At 24.5% G+C, this 19,688-nt stretch overlaps 3 protein-coding genes and 1 pseudogene across 6 annotated transcripts in view; all 4 read right to left on the reverse strand.

Moving 5' to 3' along the window:
- The window catches only part of LOC126551690 (pumilio homolog 3-like), a 149,794-nt gene that overhangs the window by 59,226 nt on the left and 70,880 nt on the right, over positions 1-19,688 (reverse strand). Inside the window, exons 1-2 of one of the 4 annotated variants that reach the window (XM_050205686.1) lie at positions 19,298-19,458; positions 16,559-17,454 (exon numbers count right to left, since the gene is read on the reverse strand). The exons of 2 other annotated variants lie outside the window; for them this stretch is intronic. The gene's annotated coding sequence lies outside the window, so the exon portion shown is untranslated. Of the gene's footprint in view, positions 1-16,558; positions 17,455-19,297; positions 19,459-19,688 lie in introns of those variants that run through there. One more of the 4 variants, XM_050205688.1, reaches the window with a different exon arrangement.
- On the reverse strand, positions 124-2,482 carry LOC126552481 (uncharacterized; annotated as a pseudogene).
- Positions 3,301-4,526, reverse strand: LOC126552482 (tigger transposable element-derived protein 6-like). The gene is made up of 2 exons (XM_050207181.1): positions 3,455-4,526; positions 3,301-3,372 (listed from the first exon to the last, which is right to left on the reverse strand). Exons 1-2 carry the CDS (start codon positions 4,277-4,279, stop codon positions 3,301-3,303), a joined length of 897 nt encoding a protein of 298 aa, XP_050063138.1. The 5' UTR covers positions 4,280-4,526.
- On the reverse strand, positions 7,075-15,814 carry LOC114126198 (pumilio homolog 3-like). Its single transcript, XM_050205684.1, has 11 exons — positions 15,250-15,814; positions 13,789-14,144; positions 13,494-13,724; positions 13,219-13,427; positions 11,377-11,560; positions 11,191-11,319; positions 10,996-11,099; positions 10,258-10,400; positions 7,837-8,007; positions 7,679-7,769; positions 7,075-7,581 (listed from the first exon to the last, which is right to left on the reverse strand). Exons 2-11 carry the CDS (start codon positions 14,131-14,133, stop codon positions 7,455-7,457), a joined length of 1,734 nt encoding a protein of 577 aa, XP_050061641.1. The 5' UTR covers positions 14,134-14,144; positions 15,250-15,814; the 3' UTR covers positions 7,075-7,454.

The raw sequence follows: 19,688 nt of genomic DNA on the forward strand, positions 1-19,688 counted from the left end.
TTAAAAAAATTTATATATATTAATAATTTAATTAAAGTTATTGTTAACATTTTAACGTAATAAGTATAATGTTACAAAAAATATTACCTTATTTAGTAAATTGAATATCATCTATTACACAGTTTACTGAAAGAGTGATGGAATCTTTGCACTTATTATAGTTTCAATAAATTTTACACCTAACTTCATTTGATTTATTAACTGTATTGGATTACAGTTTTTCAGGTTTTTAGAAAACTTTCTCATAGCACCAGTCTAAAATAAAATAAATTAGGTTAAAAAGTATAATCAATTATAATTTGTTGTATGTTTGAATTTAAAAATCACAGGTAACAAAACATGATATTGAATTTATATTAAAATTGTTATTACAAAGAGTAATAAAAGGGATAAGATAGTAATATATAGATACTGCATATCTGTTATTAAATTTTCAACGTTAACAGTTTTAGTAAAATCATCATTACCATTATTATATTGTCTAATAATGTAATATTATAAGTACAACTATTGACTTTGTAATATTATAATATTATATTAAATTGTGTTGTTTTAAAGAGTTTATGAAAAATCCTATTTTTTATTATTTTATTAAATAAGCTTATGCCTTGATAAAAGTAATAGTATAGAGTAGTACTATGTATATTATACATATACTTTAATAGATTTATTAAGTCAGTAAAAAGTAATGTAAAGAAAAATGTTATACATAGGTTATAAGTACGCAGAAAAAATACATTTTTTTTTTTTAACAATATTGTTCTAGGTAATATGTATACACCATTCTTAAAGTTATATAATATTACAATTATAAAACCAACTAATATTCTAATAATAATAATAATTTCAAAAATCAATAAAAATCCTGCCAATTTGACGTATTAACCCTAGTTTTAACATAGGTATTAGGTAACCATATAATTTTACCTTCTACTCTAACAACTTCAAAATCAATCAATTTATAACACTTAATGTTAGTTTAGATTAAATTGTAATTAGTAAATAAATTGTTATTCAGCTTAGGTTGAGGTTTGATGACTGTTGAATCTTCTTGTACATAATTAGCTCTTGTAACAATAGGCTGTAGTTTCCATCGATTTATTAAGTTATGCATAGCTAATGAAGCAAATTGTGGCCATAGGAAATTCTCCTGAGGGGGTGCTTTAGGTTTTGATATTGAATTATTTTCTCCAACTTCCATCTCAACATCCATGGGAAATTCTTTTTTTTTCTAATTAAATGTATGACAATATTTATACATCATACATGTAAACATTATATGAACAATATTAAAAGTTAAACAGTTCAACACTTTTAAATTATCAGATCATTCACTTATTTTTTTTTTTGCCAACATAATGCGCAAGAAGTTTTCACATACCTTCTGTTTGGTTTGAGTCTTGGAAAATGGAAATATCATTTCCAGAATACATTTGACCATCAATCTACATTTTTTTTTAAATAATAACTATTAATCATTAGATATATTATTTCACAAAGCATAAAATAGAATTATATCTTACTTCAAGAGTAGCTGTATAACTGATAATATTGTAAAGTGGATGCTCTTGTAAGAGAATTGGTACATTAATGAACAACTCAGAAAATACCATCAATGGGCTTTTAAGACATACTAAACTACACATTCAAGCATTCAGTTGCTTCTTCTGCATTTTTTTATTAATTTCTGTTATAAAAAAATTTAAAAATTTAAAACAATCAATCAACTAAAATAACAATAACTTGATTTAAAAAGCATTGATATACTATGTTTGACTAACCATTTTACATCAGTCTTTACATTAATTGATTTTTCTCCATCATGTTAATATTCGCTTATTCTATATAGCCAATGAGACAACATAAGCAATTTTTATAAGCGTGGCAAAGAAGTATTTTTAGAGTAAAATTTGGTTTACTGATATGAATGTTCTTCATTAGGTTTAATTACTGGCCCTATATTTATTTCAATAATTACTACAATTAGTGATTTGTGCAATTTTTATTTTTTTTATAACTAGTTATATTTTTCATGTAATTGGTACACCTGCTTTAGAGATTCAAAGTATAGTAACCATTTTTTATGAAATTGCGAAAAAATCACTCAATCAACTTATAAAATACCGACATTATAAATAATAACCCAATACATTTAATATTTGACCATTAACTTATTTTAAAACTTAGATAATAAGTTAATTAAAAGCAGATATATTTAAATTTTAAAAAGTATACATTAACAATACTAATATTGTATATTTGTATATAATATAATATATGTACCTAAATCAATAAGTATAGATACTTCATATTAAGTATCAAATATTTACGATACAATTGAAACTATTTTTGAAAATAACAAGCTTACTGGTGTTGTTACACAATTTGTAACAAAAAGCATTGTTAACTGCAGCTGTTGTTGTTGTACTGGTGGTTGTTGTGGGGTTGGAGGTTGTTGTTTGAAAGTTTCAACTTTTCCCATATTATACTGGTTACAATAACTATTGCTAGGTTTAAAATAAAAATTAATAGTTTATTAGTAAGTATTAAAATTAGATTAAATCATCATTATTGTCTTGTATATAACTAAACTACTAAATTATCAATTTCTGTACAAATTATAGATTAAAAATTTAAAAATAAAATAAGGTGTATTAAACAATTTTTAAAGTATTGAATTATTTTACTCAACTATAAATACACAGTAATCACATTTACTTAATCAACCTTATATATTTAAGTCTTGGATCTTAGACTATAGCAGTAGTGGCTATAATTGCAGTCAAACAAACATGTAGTTAGTGACTTCACATACCGCAAAGCGATTTCACACTAAATGTCAACAGTTGTTATTGGCGTATCATTTAAAAACAAATAATTTTACTTAACATAAGACTTTTTATTACTAAAATACTTATCATTTTTATTAGGTAATTTAATGATAAAATTAAAACAAAAATGTTCGTGCTATTCACGTTTATAAATTAGGTACTAATACAGTGAGTTCCGCTTAATGTGATCACTTTGGTGCAGGTCATTTTGATTCTATTAACCGGTTGATTCTAAAAAGCATTTACAACAATTTTTCTTATAATTCAATCTTTTAATACAATTATTTATTTATACATAATAATTAGATATTAATTAATAATTTCTTATACATAATTATAATTATTTAATAAAATTATTGATTTTTACATTTTTTTTTTATTTAATGATTCTTCTACATTTATGCTTGAAATAAAATTAAAATTAAATAAATGCATTCAAAATAAATTAAAAATAAATAAATAGGTACATTTAAAATAATTTAAAAAAGCTATCTATTTTTGATTGAACTTGACAATCTACCAATTTAGTTTTCATATTAGCCTGAAATTAAATTAAATTAAATTAAAAATCATAGGTATTCATATTTTGTTATTTATTTGTTTACAATATACATTGTATGTACCTGTCGTTTTTGAAACAATTGAAAAGTATCGTTATCACCGTATTTTTGAACAGCTCCTTTTAGCTTTTCCAAAATAATTCTGGTATCTTTTTGAGTGATATCCTCGTTGGTCTCTTCGTTATCGTCATCTTCATCATCGTCAATATTAATCTCTTCTTTTTTTGTTTGCAAATCAGTTATGTCTTTATCAGACAATGCTCCAAAAGTAGGTAAATCTTGATCAATTAAAATCCAATTTTCAAAGTTTGTATCTATGAATTCGACCTCCTGTGATTCTTCTTCGTCTGACTCAATTTGTGAAAACCCAGCTTTTCGAAAACAATTAATAATGCATTTGTAAGTCACCATATCCCAAGCATTAACCACCATATGTATAGCTTCTAGCACAGTTATTTTACGAGCTATTTGTGATGCAGGAATTAAACATACATCTATAGTTTCAACAATAAAATTCCGCATTGCTTTTCGATAGTAAGTTTTCATTGTTTTTATAATTCCCTGATCAAGAGGTTGAATAAGTGACGTAGTGTTTGGTGGTAAAAATTTCAAATCTATGTTTTCTAAATTTTGTAAATTCGGATGTGCTGTACAGTTATCAAGAATTAGTAAAATACGTCTTGGTTTTTTTATTTCTTTGTCCCATTTTCGTAAAAATTCGGTAAAAATTTGACTAGTCATCCAAGCGTTTGAATTAGCGTAATAATCGACGGGCAATGTTTTAACGGCTCGAAAACAGCGTGGATTTTTACTTTTACCAATAATTAATGGACGTCTTTTATCCGTACCTGTCATGTTGCAAACCAGCAGAATCGTAAGTGTTTGCATTTGTTTTTTACATCCATTAACCGTATTTCCTTTAAAATCAAAAGTAGAATTTGTTAGAGCTCGATAATACAAACCAGTTTCGTCTGCATTATATATGTCATTAGGTGCATAATTAGACGATGCAATAAAATTATTTAAGTAATTTTCTGCAGCTTCAAAATCTGCATCTTTTTTTTCTTCGCATGTTTTTTTAAAAACAATATTGTTTCTGTTTTTCCAACGAGTCAACCACCCGATCGTTGGACTAAAATTGTCTACACCTAGTTGCAAAGCTAAATTTATAGATTTTTCTTGTAATATAGAATTACTAACCGGTACATTTAAATTTCTAACTTGTTGAAACCATCGTAATAAAGATTCTTCTACATCAACATTTTGTCCATTTCGTTTTCGTTTTCGAGAAAGAGGCAAATTTTGTTCTTCATGTTCAATAATTTCCTTACGGTTTTTTAAAATTTTGTTTAACGTTGGTTAAGGAATTTTCAGTGCTAATGCGGCTTCTCTTTGAGAACATTTATCCAACTTATCAAAACAAACGAGTATATCTTTTTTTTCTTTTATTGTTAAATCTTTTCGTTTGGTCGACATTTCAAAAAATACGTCTGATCACGAACTACAATAAACTGAATAAACTAAAAGTACACGACGCCGCGACGTACAAAGATAATTGATTGACATAACGTACAACGATGTACAGTAATACTGATAAATTCAAAAATAAAATGGTTTTTATAAATTAATCAGGTTGAAATATCATAAAAACGATAAGATTGTTCATAAAAGTGATTCAATTATCCGGTACTTGGTGATTCTAATAAAAGATCAATTTAACATTAGTAATATATGATTTGGTTTGGGATTTTCATTTTTAATTCTAATAAACGGTCGAAACTCACTGTATTACCAACCGGCAACCATACATGATAAAACCAAAAATAATTATATAGGTATCTAAATCTTTACTACCAAAACATTGAAGTGTTTAGTCTTCTACATTTAGTATATTATATACCAAGCAATAATATTTTGAATCATTTGATTAAACTGATTTTAAATTATTTAATTATCTACTTATAGTTAAATTATAAGTCGATCATGTGTAGGTAACACACTCGTTTATATTATGTCTAATCACTTCAATCATACACGCCAAATTTAATAATTATTAAATTATAATTTAAAAGTAAACATCTTATATTGTTAAATGTTCGATTAAAAATATAAAAATATACTATCTTATATTGATGTACCTAAGTATGTTATAACTATTTTGAAGTTTAGAACACCATTACCATTATATTTATTCGTATTTTTAAATTAAAAAACACTTTAAAATCATTAGTTCAACCTCAACTAATACATAATTATAGTTATAATGATGACCAGGAAATAAAAATAAATATTAAAATTAGATAAATATTTTTTTTATTATTTACTTAATAATAATAATAATAATAATAATAAATATTAACAAGCTGCTGTTGTTGTTATAGCTGCTATAGCCAAAGCTGTAGCAGTAGCAGAAGTAGCCTCAACAATGGCTAAATATTTTTCTGCTTCTTTTTTGGCCTTTTAGGCCTTTTGTTGCTACAGAAAAACATAGTTAAATAACCTAACCTAGTTAAATTTTAGACATAAGGTTTATATACATTATACATGTTAAATATCAGTTGTAAATGGCAGTCCTCAAGTATTCATAAACAAGATGAAATATAATTTCAATATAATTCACTATATGACGGCAATGAAATATACTACTATAATAACTAAATAAATTCATGAATCAATTATTTATGAGTCTGCTCTCTTGTATTAATTATTTAGGTACATCGTACTCTCGATTATACTTGGGCGGATTATCCAGTCTTCCCTGGAAATTGTTGCATATAAATAATATAAATAAATATATATATAATAATTCATAATTAATTTCATTATACTAAAAGGTATAATGGTGTATCTTTCAATTTTAATTTTGTTTTAAAATTTAAAATATTTTCGTAATATTAAAGAATGACTAAATAAAAATAAAACATGTTCTAATAAAATTGATTAATTTTATGTTATGATAAATTAAATGTATAATAGAATGTTAAATAAATATTAATACTTGTCAGGTATTTCACCTTCACCTACTCATTTACATATAATATAGGTAGGTACTTTTTAGTTTTTATTTATATAATGCACATGCCAGAAAATATTAAATAAAGCATTAATCATAATGATGTAGTTTATAAATTTGTTGTAAAATATATGTAAGAAATATCTATAGTATTATATAATGACACATATTTAGGATATCAAGTATACATAAATATAGATTTAAATTGCTCGACCATAAATTATTTTAAAAATAATGAATAAAAAACTTTTCATTTAGTCAACTTAGTCATCACTTTAATTTATTTAAAAATTGTTAATAAAAATATCATACTATTTCTTAGTAAATTTTCTGATATTCATGTTACTTTGTGTTGCAGTTTTCTATAAAGTCAATAATTTCTTGTCACCTTGTATCATTGGTTATTGTTATTATAATTATAGATTGTATAATTTTTTAACTAATCCAAATGCTTAAACTAAGCATTAGATACATATATAATATTGTTTTACCCACCAAAATAACAGAATAAATTATTAAGTATATTAATCAAATATGTCATCAGTCATCACTCATCATAGATACTATTTTATTTGTGAACTATTAAATATTTTTTTATTTTAGAAGTGCACATTGTAGACCTCATAAATCTATTAGGTAAGCAGTTACATTAAGAAATCAATCAAAACAATTTTAAATGTGTTAAATCAACATATTATGTATTTTAAAATTGGGAATAGTTATTTGTACCAGTGACATAAATTTAAATGTAAATTAAATAAAGTCAGTTAACTAATACATTTTTGTTAGCCAATTTTTCATTTAAATTAAAAACTGTAGGAAAAATAGATAATATATCAAATCATTGATAGAAAAAATAGATGTAATACTTAATGTAAACATTTTTTTGTCCAAGTTGTCTGGCATTTATACAGTATCTTAAAAAAAATTGTCGAAAACAGGAAAAATATAATTAATATTTATAACTATGAAAATAGATATCATTGTCTCTTATAAGTATTTTATACACATTTTTAATTGTTTAATGTCTAATATTAAAACGTTTTTTGTTTAACTTAAATCTAACACTAAACGTTGAGCCAAATCAAATTGTTGTTCCTTTAACAAATCCATAATTGTTGGTGAAAACAATGATTTTATATTTTCCACAACCAACTCGACTTCGGAATCCATCATTCTGAAACATTTTAATTAATTTTTTATTTTTATTTTTATTATTTATTTTTTATTGATATTAATTGCTAATGTTGTTAATATACGATATTATTACTCACTTAGCAAGCAAATAACAGGCATCTTTACGTTTAACCCATGATTTTATTATGTCAGTTGTAATTATAGATGATAATACTTCAGAAAATGTTACTAGAAAAATAAAAATATAATGATGTATAATTTTTTTTTTTTAATGTAATTATAAAATGCGTCATACTTTCATTATTTAATGTTAATAAAAAATCGCCAGTCATTAACAATTCTATTGCCTTAAGAACACCAGAGTGTTCATAAACAGGAACTTTTCCAAGAAATCTATCCTTTAATTTATTTTTAGGATCAAAAATAAAGTTTATTACAGTTGTCATTAACTTTTTCAATTTTGCTCCTACAAAACAAACCAAAAGTTCATGATAATAATAAAATAAAATAATAATAATGATCTTACCATTAATAACCATTGACTAAAACTAAAGACCTTAAATCAATGTCTAAAAAAAATGCATAATACCTACTAAAAGGATTAGAGAAAACCAACATAATATAAACTATGATAAATAATGTTTTAATGTGCACGTATACCATCACTATTGTAAAGTTTCGACTAATGTAAAATCACAGATACCTATATATAATAATAGAACAAGAATTAATCAAGTATTGAAAGTATATAATATTTAATAACTGTTGTCACCACTTTGGAGCTACCTTACTTTATACTATAATAAATATTTTTAAAATATTCAAGAATTGTTTTTCTAATTAACGTTTATAGTTATTTATTTGTAAACACTATACTATAGTAACTGTTTTGTAGTTTTTAAAGTTTGAAATGTTTTTCTGCCATGTTCAGAATAATTAAAAAGTATTATTTAAGTGAAAATGCAAAATAAATATTTTAACCATCAAAAAATCAAATTTTAATGCCAATAAATATACTCATCACTTTAAAATTCAAATTGCATTAGAATTTTATTAGATACCATCATGCTATCACAATCACACCTTAATGATAAATGATAAGATAATTAAGTAAACATTGAACTATAAGCAAAATGGTGGCTAACATAAGCATTTGATATTATGAAATAGTTAGCAATCTAGTGTTATATGTCTGTACTTGTGCAAAATAAAAAGACCTGATAGACTTACCAGATCAAAATAATTGACAAATAATAATTGGTTGTAACAAAAACATAAATAGATAGAAATAAAAAAAAAAAAAATTCTAATTAACGGGGTAATTAACTATTCAACATTTAATATTCAACTGCCTGTAATTAAACATTTAGCCACACTAATAAAATTTAATAAGTCATCACTTATAAAAAAAAAAAAATGTTTGTATACCCTCCAAATACATAATGTGCATATTGTTAATTTGTCCTAAGATAATCTACTCAGGTTAGAAGATACATTATTCAAATATATGGTCAGATGGGAATCACAGATAGTTTATTGGTGAAATAATAGCATAAGTAATCATTGGTTTCCTATAAATATGTGTATCATACAGTGAATTTTTGTTTTTTATTTTCCTCGAAATTAATTATAAATAATATACAATTGGTAATATAGATTACTTATATATTTTATTTTTAGGTTTGAAGCTAAGTTTTTTTAGAAAATAATATGTTTGTGTAAATTTAGTGTTGTAGCAAGGCACTTGGTTTTCCTGAGGACAGTACATATTTCATGAAATATCACTAAAAAACTTGTTTTTATAGTACGAGTATACTAGATATAATTCAATATACGCATTTCTTTGAAATTAAAAATGTTTTGATTAGTTGTCACTTTTAAAAACAACCTCTCTGCAGATGTAATTGTAATTATGGGCAAGGTATGAGGGGATTTTTGAGTGATGTTATTTCAGTGAATTTTTTAATCAAGATTTGTATAATATATCTTTTTAAATATGACTAGAAAAATTATAGTTAATGAACAAAAACTTATAAAATATATCGATTATAAAAATAGTTATAAACATTAAAAAAATAAGTACCTATCAAAACAAAATAGGTTAATCTTCACTCAATTTCAATAATTTTTAGTATTTAACAAAATTATTATCATTAATCAAATTTGAACAAAATATGTTATTAATTAAATTATTCATAACAATAAACTCTGATGACTTTTAACCTGGACCTTGTTTAAATAAGCCAAAATTTAGTTACTTTTGTAAACAGATATACAGCTTATAATATAGAACTTTAGTATAGTTAATTAAATATTAATCAATAAACTTTCATAAATAATGATTTAATACAAATAAAACTATTAAGTTGTAGAGTAACATTGAGTTTTTATACATTTCACAGTAAACAGTAAATAGCAGAACCAATAACTATCATTGCTAATAGTATACATATAATAAATTATAATATATTATAACTGCTAGTATGATCTGTGTTACATAACTTGAGTAAATAACTATAATATTTATACCGGCGTTTCTCAACTTTTTCAGTTGTGTAGACCACCAATTTTGTAAAAAAAAATCTCTACACAATGCATATAATATATAATATTTAATGTGATATGGTTCAAGGCCGATGGGTTGGGAACCACTGATCTATACAAAAGTGCAATTTACACTTATATAAGCACTCTAATAGATTAATTGAAAAATTACCTCTGCATTCATGTATAATATCCTTTAATACCATTGCCATTTCTAGATTACTAATCCAGCACATTGGATTCTTTTGAATACAACGTACAAGAGAATTGAAAATTGAAACTGAGAGTCTTCTTGCTCGCTCACCTATGCCGTTACTATTAAAATTAAAACAAAATTAGAATACTGTTTTAATAGATAATATTGACATTAAAATAAATATAAAACCTTACGCGTGTTGAGACTATTTTACAATACTACAGAGTAAAATTGAATTCAATAAAATCAATTGTGCATTGTTAGCTTTAAAATTATAGTAAAAATGTTATCATTATTATTTCATTATTTTCAAAGTTGAAGGTAAGAATTTATTCTACGTTATGTGATAACTTTTTTAAATATTTGAATTTTTTATCAGGATATGATTATAACAAGTATTAGAAGTTAAAAATTATCATTACTAGCTTTTAAATTAAAATAAAAAAAAATCCAATGCTTAAGTACGTATAATATTCTTACTTTAAACTTTGATAATAATGGAATTCACTATATTATTAAAGCTAACAGCACATTATATGTTGAATGTACTACTGAATGTAAATTTGCTATGCTATATGTTAATTTACCAGTATTATATTTAGCTAAATACTGTTAATATTTATTTCCCAAGAAAATAATACAACATGTAAACAAAGTTATAATCATAACTTAATTATATTTCATAAATTATAATAATTATTAACTAAATACTACCTTTCTGGTAAACGTCTGAAAACCCCAAATGAAAACATCAACCTACGGCCATTCTCATTACTTACAATTTCTTCAAGATTATTCAAAATTTCAGGATAGATTATCTGAAACCATATAGTAATTGTATTTAGTATAAAAGAATTCAATTAATTTCATAAATGTTATTTTAAAATTTTCAGAAATATCAGTTTTCACCCTTTTTATCAGAGCTGTATCATCAACACCGTCGAAAAGGCCAAACAAAATTAAATATCCATAATCTGATGTGGCTAAATCACGCGTAGCAGCAGTAGCCTTAATTTTTTTCAATAGAGACTTGTGCTCCTAAAAATAATATTGCAGTTAATAAACTAAAAAACAATAATTTTAAATGTATTTTACCTTAGAGTTTGCACAATTTATCATGGACATAGCAATATAACAACCACTTTTGGTTGAGTAAAATAGTTCTATTGGAAGTTCTTTAAGGAAAGTGATCAGTTCATAACAATTTTCTAATCCAGTATATACAATGTATTCACGAATCAAATTATGAACTAATGTTGTCTGCATAGAAGTATCTTGTCTAAAATTATATAAATAATATTAATATACAGTTAGATCCCTCAAGAGTGTAAATATAAATACAGTCGAGTCTCGATAACTCGAATTTCAAGGTAGATAATTGAGTGTATAGGAATTCCATAGGGACAAAAGAAATTTGAGTTTTCGAGACTCGACTGTATTTGAGTTACTTATTAATTATTTTATAAATTATAAATGTTAAAAAAATGCAATTAAAAGGCCCCTCCTCGAATTTAAAATATTAGTTCTATGAATACACAGCATATTCAATAGGAAGATACTATATTATATTACTGTGATTATCACTTGTTTAGACGATTAATGCAAGTTTTTTTAATATCTTAACTAATTAATTGAAGTTAAATAAATTATATTTATTAACTTAATTTTTGTATTAATAATAAAAAAAAAAAAAATAGTTATGCTAATGTAACTGAGTTAAAAATATTTATTAACTTGGCAACCTTGAATACTAATAGTATTCAACCCAGCTATTATCTGCAAAAAAAATATCTATTTTATGGTAAACCAAATATTTTAATTATAGAATAATAATTTCTGAAAACATGATTTTTTCTTAATTTAGTTTGAAAAGCTTTCCTACTTTTTTGAATGTTAATAATATAGAACTCTAAAATTATTTTTAAAATGTAAGTCATTTTGAAATAAGCAAGCTTCCTAACAATTTTTAATTCAATTTTAGATATTTACTTGAATAACTATGTTAATAAATAACAGTTAACAAAATATCTAGTCAGTATTATACATACACATGGCAAGTATGCACACATTTAAAAAATTGCATATTTGAACTTAAAAAATGGCCAGCATTGGATCTTTAAACATAAATTTTATAATATAGCAGTCATATACATAATTACCTACCATTAATACAGTAAAACTTAGATTATCCAAACTAATGGGGATCACAACTAATTCGGTCAAGTGAAATTTCAGATACTTGGATCTGTTTAAAAATTGTACATGTAATTTTATATTTAATATGCAATATGAATTTATTTTATTACACTTATTATTATTAATTAAAAATTATTTAAGGCAAATTTATCACAATCTATGTAAATGCATGTAATGTACTAATGTACTAACAATAAAAGTTAACAAAAATTTTAAAATCAGAGTATAAGCCAATACGTTTAGATAATGTTAAGTTTGTATAACAGATTTGGATAATCAGGGTTCTACTGTACTTATTTATGATTGAAAACATATTTTAAAAATTTTTCATTTAAGAAACAATTATTGAAATAATCTGTAGATGGTATTTTATGTAGTATAGATTTTAGAAATTTAGAAGTTATTACATCAACTATGGCATAAAAATGTTAACTATTTTGGGAATACACAATACTCAGTTTTAATTTTATTTGATAAAATAATTTTTAGAAACGAAAAAAATCAATTTTATTTAAAATAACATACTAATTAGATTTTTCAATCAAATATTTTTTTCTAGTATTTACTCAAAGCACTACCGATTAACTAGTAGAATTTTTATCAATATATATTTTTACTTGTACGCATATTTTTAAGTAATTCTATTGCTTATTTTCAGTGTTTCCAATAGAAAAATAATTAATATTTTAAATGGTACACGATTAGTATTAAGAAATAATTTTTTAAATTTTTAATAATTACTTTAAAACAAATTTTCTAATGTTTTTTGTTGTTTTTGCAAGTATAATGTCCTTTGAGTCTGGTGAATTCTCCAATATGTCAGTTAATGATAACACATTGGGTGAATCATATAAGACACTAGATGCACCATACAACTCATGCATCATTGCATTCTGCTGCTCCGGTGTTGCATAAGTTGTATAAATCAAATCCATGATCTTAGCAGAGTTCTAATAAATTATAATTTTAAAATTAAAATATGTTCAATAGCATTTAATTATTACATGTATACTTACTGTATGTAATATATATTTATTGACTTTTCCTTTCAAGGAATTAATTATAATTTTACGCTGTTCTGCATCACCTTGTTTTAACATATTTTGTACACATGAGGAAGCATACTTACAAAATATAATTTTTGGAACATGTTTTATTAGCTCATTTATGACTTGTGAACGAATTTCTGGTGTTCCTAGTTTCAACAGGCATTGAACTATACAAATGTTGTCATGTAAATAAACCATCTAAACAATCATACATAAACTTTTATTAAATCTAATACTAAAAATTAAAATATATTGATCTTACTGTTTGTAAATGGGGTTTGGAGTATTTAAAAAGGTCCTTCAGTAAGGTTACTTTTTTTTCCTTAGTACAATCATCACGACGCATAAGTTCCCAGATCTTTTTAGCTTTTCCGACAGCTACATAAAATAGACTTTTATGTGATTTACATTTTAGTCGAAGCTTTGGTTTTTCTTTTTTTGGTACTGTTTTCTTAATGGCTCGAGGATTATCAGCAATATTTAATTCTTCAAGACCAGATTCAATTGTTCCAGCATCTTCTGATGTTAGGTCAACTATATCATCAGTATTTAGCGTTTGCTTGTTTTGAATACTATGATCAGCAGATGGATTGCGGTTTTTCTTCATTTTGTTGTAAACTAAAAAATAACAAATTATTCATTAATCAATCTTAAAAGTTAATAACAATTTATTTTTAATTTTTTCTCAATTCCATATCTAAACATATATAATACAACTTCATAAGTAAGGAACAAATTTTATTATAGCAAAAAACTCAAAATAAATCTTTACTTGGAAGATCAATTAACAATTCCCTCAATTATTTAAAGTGATTTGACCTTTTGACTAATTTAAAAGTATGAACCTAGCACACCTTCCAAGTCTTTTTAATATTTTAATTTTGAAAAATATAATGATCATATTAAATTATCAAAAGAAAAACTACCCTAGATTTATTTATAAGTTAATTTTTCTCTAATGTTGTAAATATGAGTAAAATAAATTGTTTTCAACAAATGTTTGTTATGTTAAGTGTTACTAAAATGGAGTCAATGGGTACAATGCCTTCTTAGTTTAAAAACACCTACAATTTTTCAATTAGAAAATATTGTTGTTGTTTTGTTATTTTCTTATTCTCATTAAGATGGTAATAAGCTTTATATTTACTGAATCCAGTATAGTAAATTTAATGATAGAAGTTTTTTCAAATTAAGTAAAACCTTAACTATAAAAATTAGTCTCATTTTAATTAAAATAACCAAAATAGTGTACATTTTTAAAAATAAGAACATGTATTTACAATAAAACATGTTATCTAATTTTAAGCAATAGGATACTTGTTGTAGCATAGATTGCAACCATATAATATAATACTTAATTACTATATTATGATTTAAGACTTAAGTTACTAGCAATGAAAAATTCGGTACTTGTGCGTTATTGCGACTACCACATATTACAACCCTGCTGTCCGCATATCAAATAAAAAAAAAACTCAATCTAAACTATATTCCAACAGACAAACAGCAATGGAAAAAATGTCCAGAGACAGTCATGAAAGAATTGAAAAAATCTCGCGACAGCATGCTACAGTGACTTCTACTAAAGTTCTAATGGTTAGGTCGTATCTATAGAGATCGTAGACATCTACAAATATCTTCATGTATGACACTTTAAAACGTGTAGTTTAATTAAAAGCTATAAAATAAACTAATCAACGCAGCGAATTCGTTCGGTACTTACTTGAAAATCGAAGCGCAGTATAGAAGTAGAATATTTTCCGATTAAGTGATGAAAACAATGGCGAGAACGAGAAACGCGGTAATGAAATTATATATTTTCTCGAATAAACAATCAATATCAATAATCAACAACGCCGAGTAAGCCGACCATGTGAATAGGGGTTAAGGACAAAGTACGAAACGCGTTACCAAATAGTATAAACGATAGGTTAGGTTTATAGTATTTGAAGGGTCGAGTGCAAGAACCGGATATCTCCTTTTTTATCAATTGTTCATGACGGAGAAAACAAATGTCTTTATCCCAGTTACCACTATTGGCGGGATATAATTCATTTTGAAATTTATTTGGGAATAATAAATCGATTTTTTTGATTTTGATACCAAATTATAAATATTGCTTCCATGAATAATATTCTATGAAAACATTCATTTTGAAAAAATAAGTGGAGATACACGGTTTTTGCACCCGACCCTTCACATTTGCTAAAACTGAAGTTTAAAATACGGTACATAGGAAGCAGCTAATGGTATTATTATTTTATCATTTCATTTATAATGAGGTATTATAATGATTTATAGACATAATATAAATTAATTTTTTTTAATACTTTATTAATTATAATTATAATATATTATGTCTATGGTATTATTGGTATTATAATCCAGTGGAGTATGGTGCTATCAACATCTGAAATTGTGGAAAAAATTGTGTAGTGTGTAAACACTAAACGATTACAACCTTTATATAAATATGTGGTGTGAAATATTATTACAAGTTTATGATGATTCTTTTGATGATATTTTCTTTACAGTCTTGTCTCCTACTTAGGATACTCACATACAGTGAGTTACACGAGTTCTAGTATAATATAACCGATAGTATTATCATTGTTATCACTCTTAGTGTAAAAGCTTTTCTCGGCACTAATTGCCCGGCTGTTTTTGGAATTGTAATATAATAAATAATTATAAATATTAAAAAAATATGAAAAATAGAAAAATGGTAGTTGATTGTCTAGCTATCACTCCTCAACCAGTGTAATACTACGTCCGGTCGTATGTCTGGTCCTTTTTTGTATGTATTTGCATATAATAAAAAATTATTTTGTGCATTTTTTGAGTTTTAAGTTGAAATATCAAATATTACAGAAATAGATAAAAATAAATTAATGATTATATATGAATATTTGATTAATTATTATTTATTTATAATTTATATTTTTCTGGAATTTTCACACATTATTTTAATATAGAATTTAGAATATAAATTGAAAAATATAATTTATAATTTTTGGTATTTTATTACTTACATTTATCGGTTAAGTCTTAACCCGGACTTTGGGAGGGTCTAACGGGACAACTGGGATTGAAGTTATAAACTGGTGACATGTTCCGGTGTACCCAGACATATGGCAACCCTAGTTTAGTTACTAATCAGTACATCCAATGATAATATTTTTATTATTAGTATTTTAACAATGAAAAATTATACAATGTCAATCACTATTATTTGCTATGTTTCTTAAAGACATTGTTAAACAAAATAAAGACAAAAATAAATTGATGTATGACGGTTATAATATTATAAAATAAAATAAAAACATTTAATTATTTGATCAATTTAAACTTGAATCTGTGTCCAACATACACATATAATATGTTTATGTTTAGCCCATAATACATTCATTAAATTGATAACATTATGTGCATTGTACAAAAAACAATTCAAAGAAATATAAAGTAAAATGTAAAGGACCTACTGTTGTACACACAAATATTAGTAAAATACAATTTATGAAATATGGAAATAATTAAGATAATTAACAAACAATATATACATCATTATAATATGTATTATGAAGTAAAATAAAGTTACAATACGTACAATATTAGTAAAAATTGGCAATAATACGTTTAAGTATTTGAGTTGACTTTTTTACAATGTTTTTTTTATTTTTTGTTGTGTATTTTTTTATAATACTTTTGATAGACATAAAAAAAAAAAATATATATATACATTATAATTTATATTTTTATACCTACATAATATTAAAAGTAAACAAAAAAAAATTAATAGAAAATACACAAATAAAATGTTATACATGCCATGTAGCAATTTATTTGTTATGGTTATTGTCATTATTATTTATGTTTGCATTTGCATTGATATAAGAGTATTCAACATAAATCAGCACTTGTTATGTTTCTGAAACAATATAAATATCTATCTTTTTATATATTATTTAATATTTATATAATATTGTTTACCTATGACATATACCATGCGTAGAATTTCAATTTATTATATAACATTTATAATAATAATAATTAATTACATAATACATAAAAATAAATTCTTATTGCATTATATTGATCAATTATATGATTAACAAACAACTCTTAAATCACTATAATACTATGTGTATGCAATCTATATCGTGCATTCAAACCAGTGGTGTATGCAGAATTTGTTGATGGGGGGGGGAGGTTATCATTTATGTATATCTATAAAATGTTTTTAATGTAATATTCCAAAAAAGAATTATCCCTTGCTGTTTCACTTCTGGGGAGGAATAACTCCTAACAACCCCCCTGTCGGTATGCCACTGATTCAAACTATTACTGCTTAAGTATACATAAACAGTATTAAAAAACAAAATGGTGTTTATTCTCATAATAACAGTGTTTGTTTTATAATACCAATGTAATAATCATAACTATCAGTGACCAAGGAATAACTATACAATGTTAACTCTTGTACATATGACATATCCATGTGTACAGTGTCAGTGTGTTGTAATTGTATTTTATTAGTAATGCAATTACTTACCCCCCATTACATTCAAGTAAGATAAATAATTGTTAATTAATAATAATTGTCTAGATTTTTATTAGGCACTATTCGAATGCATTTAATTTATTCAGAGAAGTTATTATATTATATTATTCATTAAAAAAATTGCATTATATCATAGTCAATAGCTTAGGACATGCATAACATTTACAATTCATGTTAAACAATAAAGTAACATACACAATGTAGCAAAATATATATAATATATATTATCTTTTATCAATTTTTTTAGATAAGTTTAAAATATATTGAATATTTAATGTACAATATAATGGCAAATAGCTTTGTCTATATAACAGTAATATTGAATAGGTAATCATGGGAACTGTTGCTGATTCTCAAGCAATTAAATTGTTTCGTGCTGCAATCAATTATGTGTTTATAGTACATTCATAGACAAGACGTGTCTCCTAACTTACTAAAACATATTTTATGGTAAATTTGAAGTGTTTTAAAAAATCCCTTTTTTTAAGTCTAGAATAATATTTTAATTTATTCAAATTACTTTGAAAAACAACATAAATTAATGTTTAATAATCTAAATGAAATCATTAAAAAAAAAAAAAAAAATTATTTACACTTATAATACTTAATTATGTAGATGTGTCCAAATTATAATAAGCAAAATATTTTCGAAAAAACTATAATCAATAAATTATATATATAAGTGACGTATTACTTATAATTTAAATACCTTCGAGTACCTATTCAATTCACCATAATAATACTGCTTTGAATGCAGTATTTAGACTGGGGGTTCTGGTTTGAAGCCTGGGGGTGCTAAGCACCTCCTATGTGTGTCACAGTATAACTTATACTGGCCAAAGATATTCGAGGTGTACATCCACGTATCTATTCATTTTTACCTACCAAATAAACATGCTAAAACAAAGCAACAACTTTTTTATAGATTAAAACAATTTAAACAAAGTTTATGTCCTGATTTTAAATTGTGTGTTTTTGAAAATGCTGCTATAATATCTATATTAGATAATTTTCAAAATGCTCAAATCAATGAATGTTAATAGCATGTGACCAAAAATTCCAATTAAAATTGTGTACCTAATTTAGGTTTAATTTTAAATTACAATAATAATGCAGATTTTGCTCTCTCTGTTAAAATGATGACTGCATTCTGCGTTTGTTAAAATTGAAAACATCAATAACACTGTAGATGAGCTAGCAGAGTACTTACCAGATGAGTTAGAAGATCTCTTGAATCGGATTGAGGATAACTACATTGGCTGCAAAATCAGATCAAAACATGGTTGTAGACCAGCACTTTTCCTGCCGTTGTTATGGAGTGTACACAATCAAGTAATTAATGGTTAAGATTGTAAAAACAATTATGCTAAACCTGTTAATTTTTAATTATCTCCAGTTAGTTAAAACATTTTGAATCATCAACAACTAAGAAATAAATTGGAATATATTATGTAAAAAGTTCTTAATCATACATTAATGCATATGAAACGTCATGTAAAATCCTAGCAATATCAGGAATTACATGAAGTTGTAATTAAATTGACTACTACAGTCCACAGATATAAATTGTACAAGAAAAATGCTCAATAAAATTTCAAAAT

The sequence above is a fragment of the Aphis gossypii genome, chromosome X (assembly GCF_020184175.1).
Source record: "Aphis gossypii isolate Hap1 chromosome X, ASM2018417v2, whole genome shotgun sequence".
Taxonomy (NCBI): Eukaryota; Metazoa; Arthropoda; class Insecta; order Hemiptera; family Aphididae; genus Aphis; species Aphis gossypii.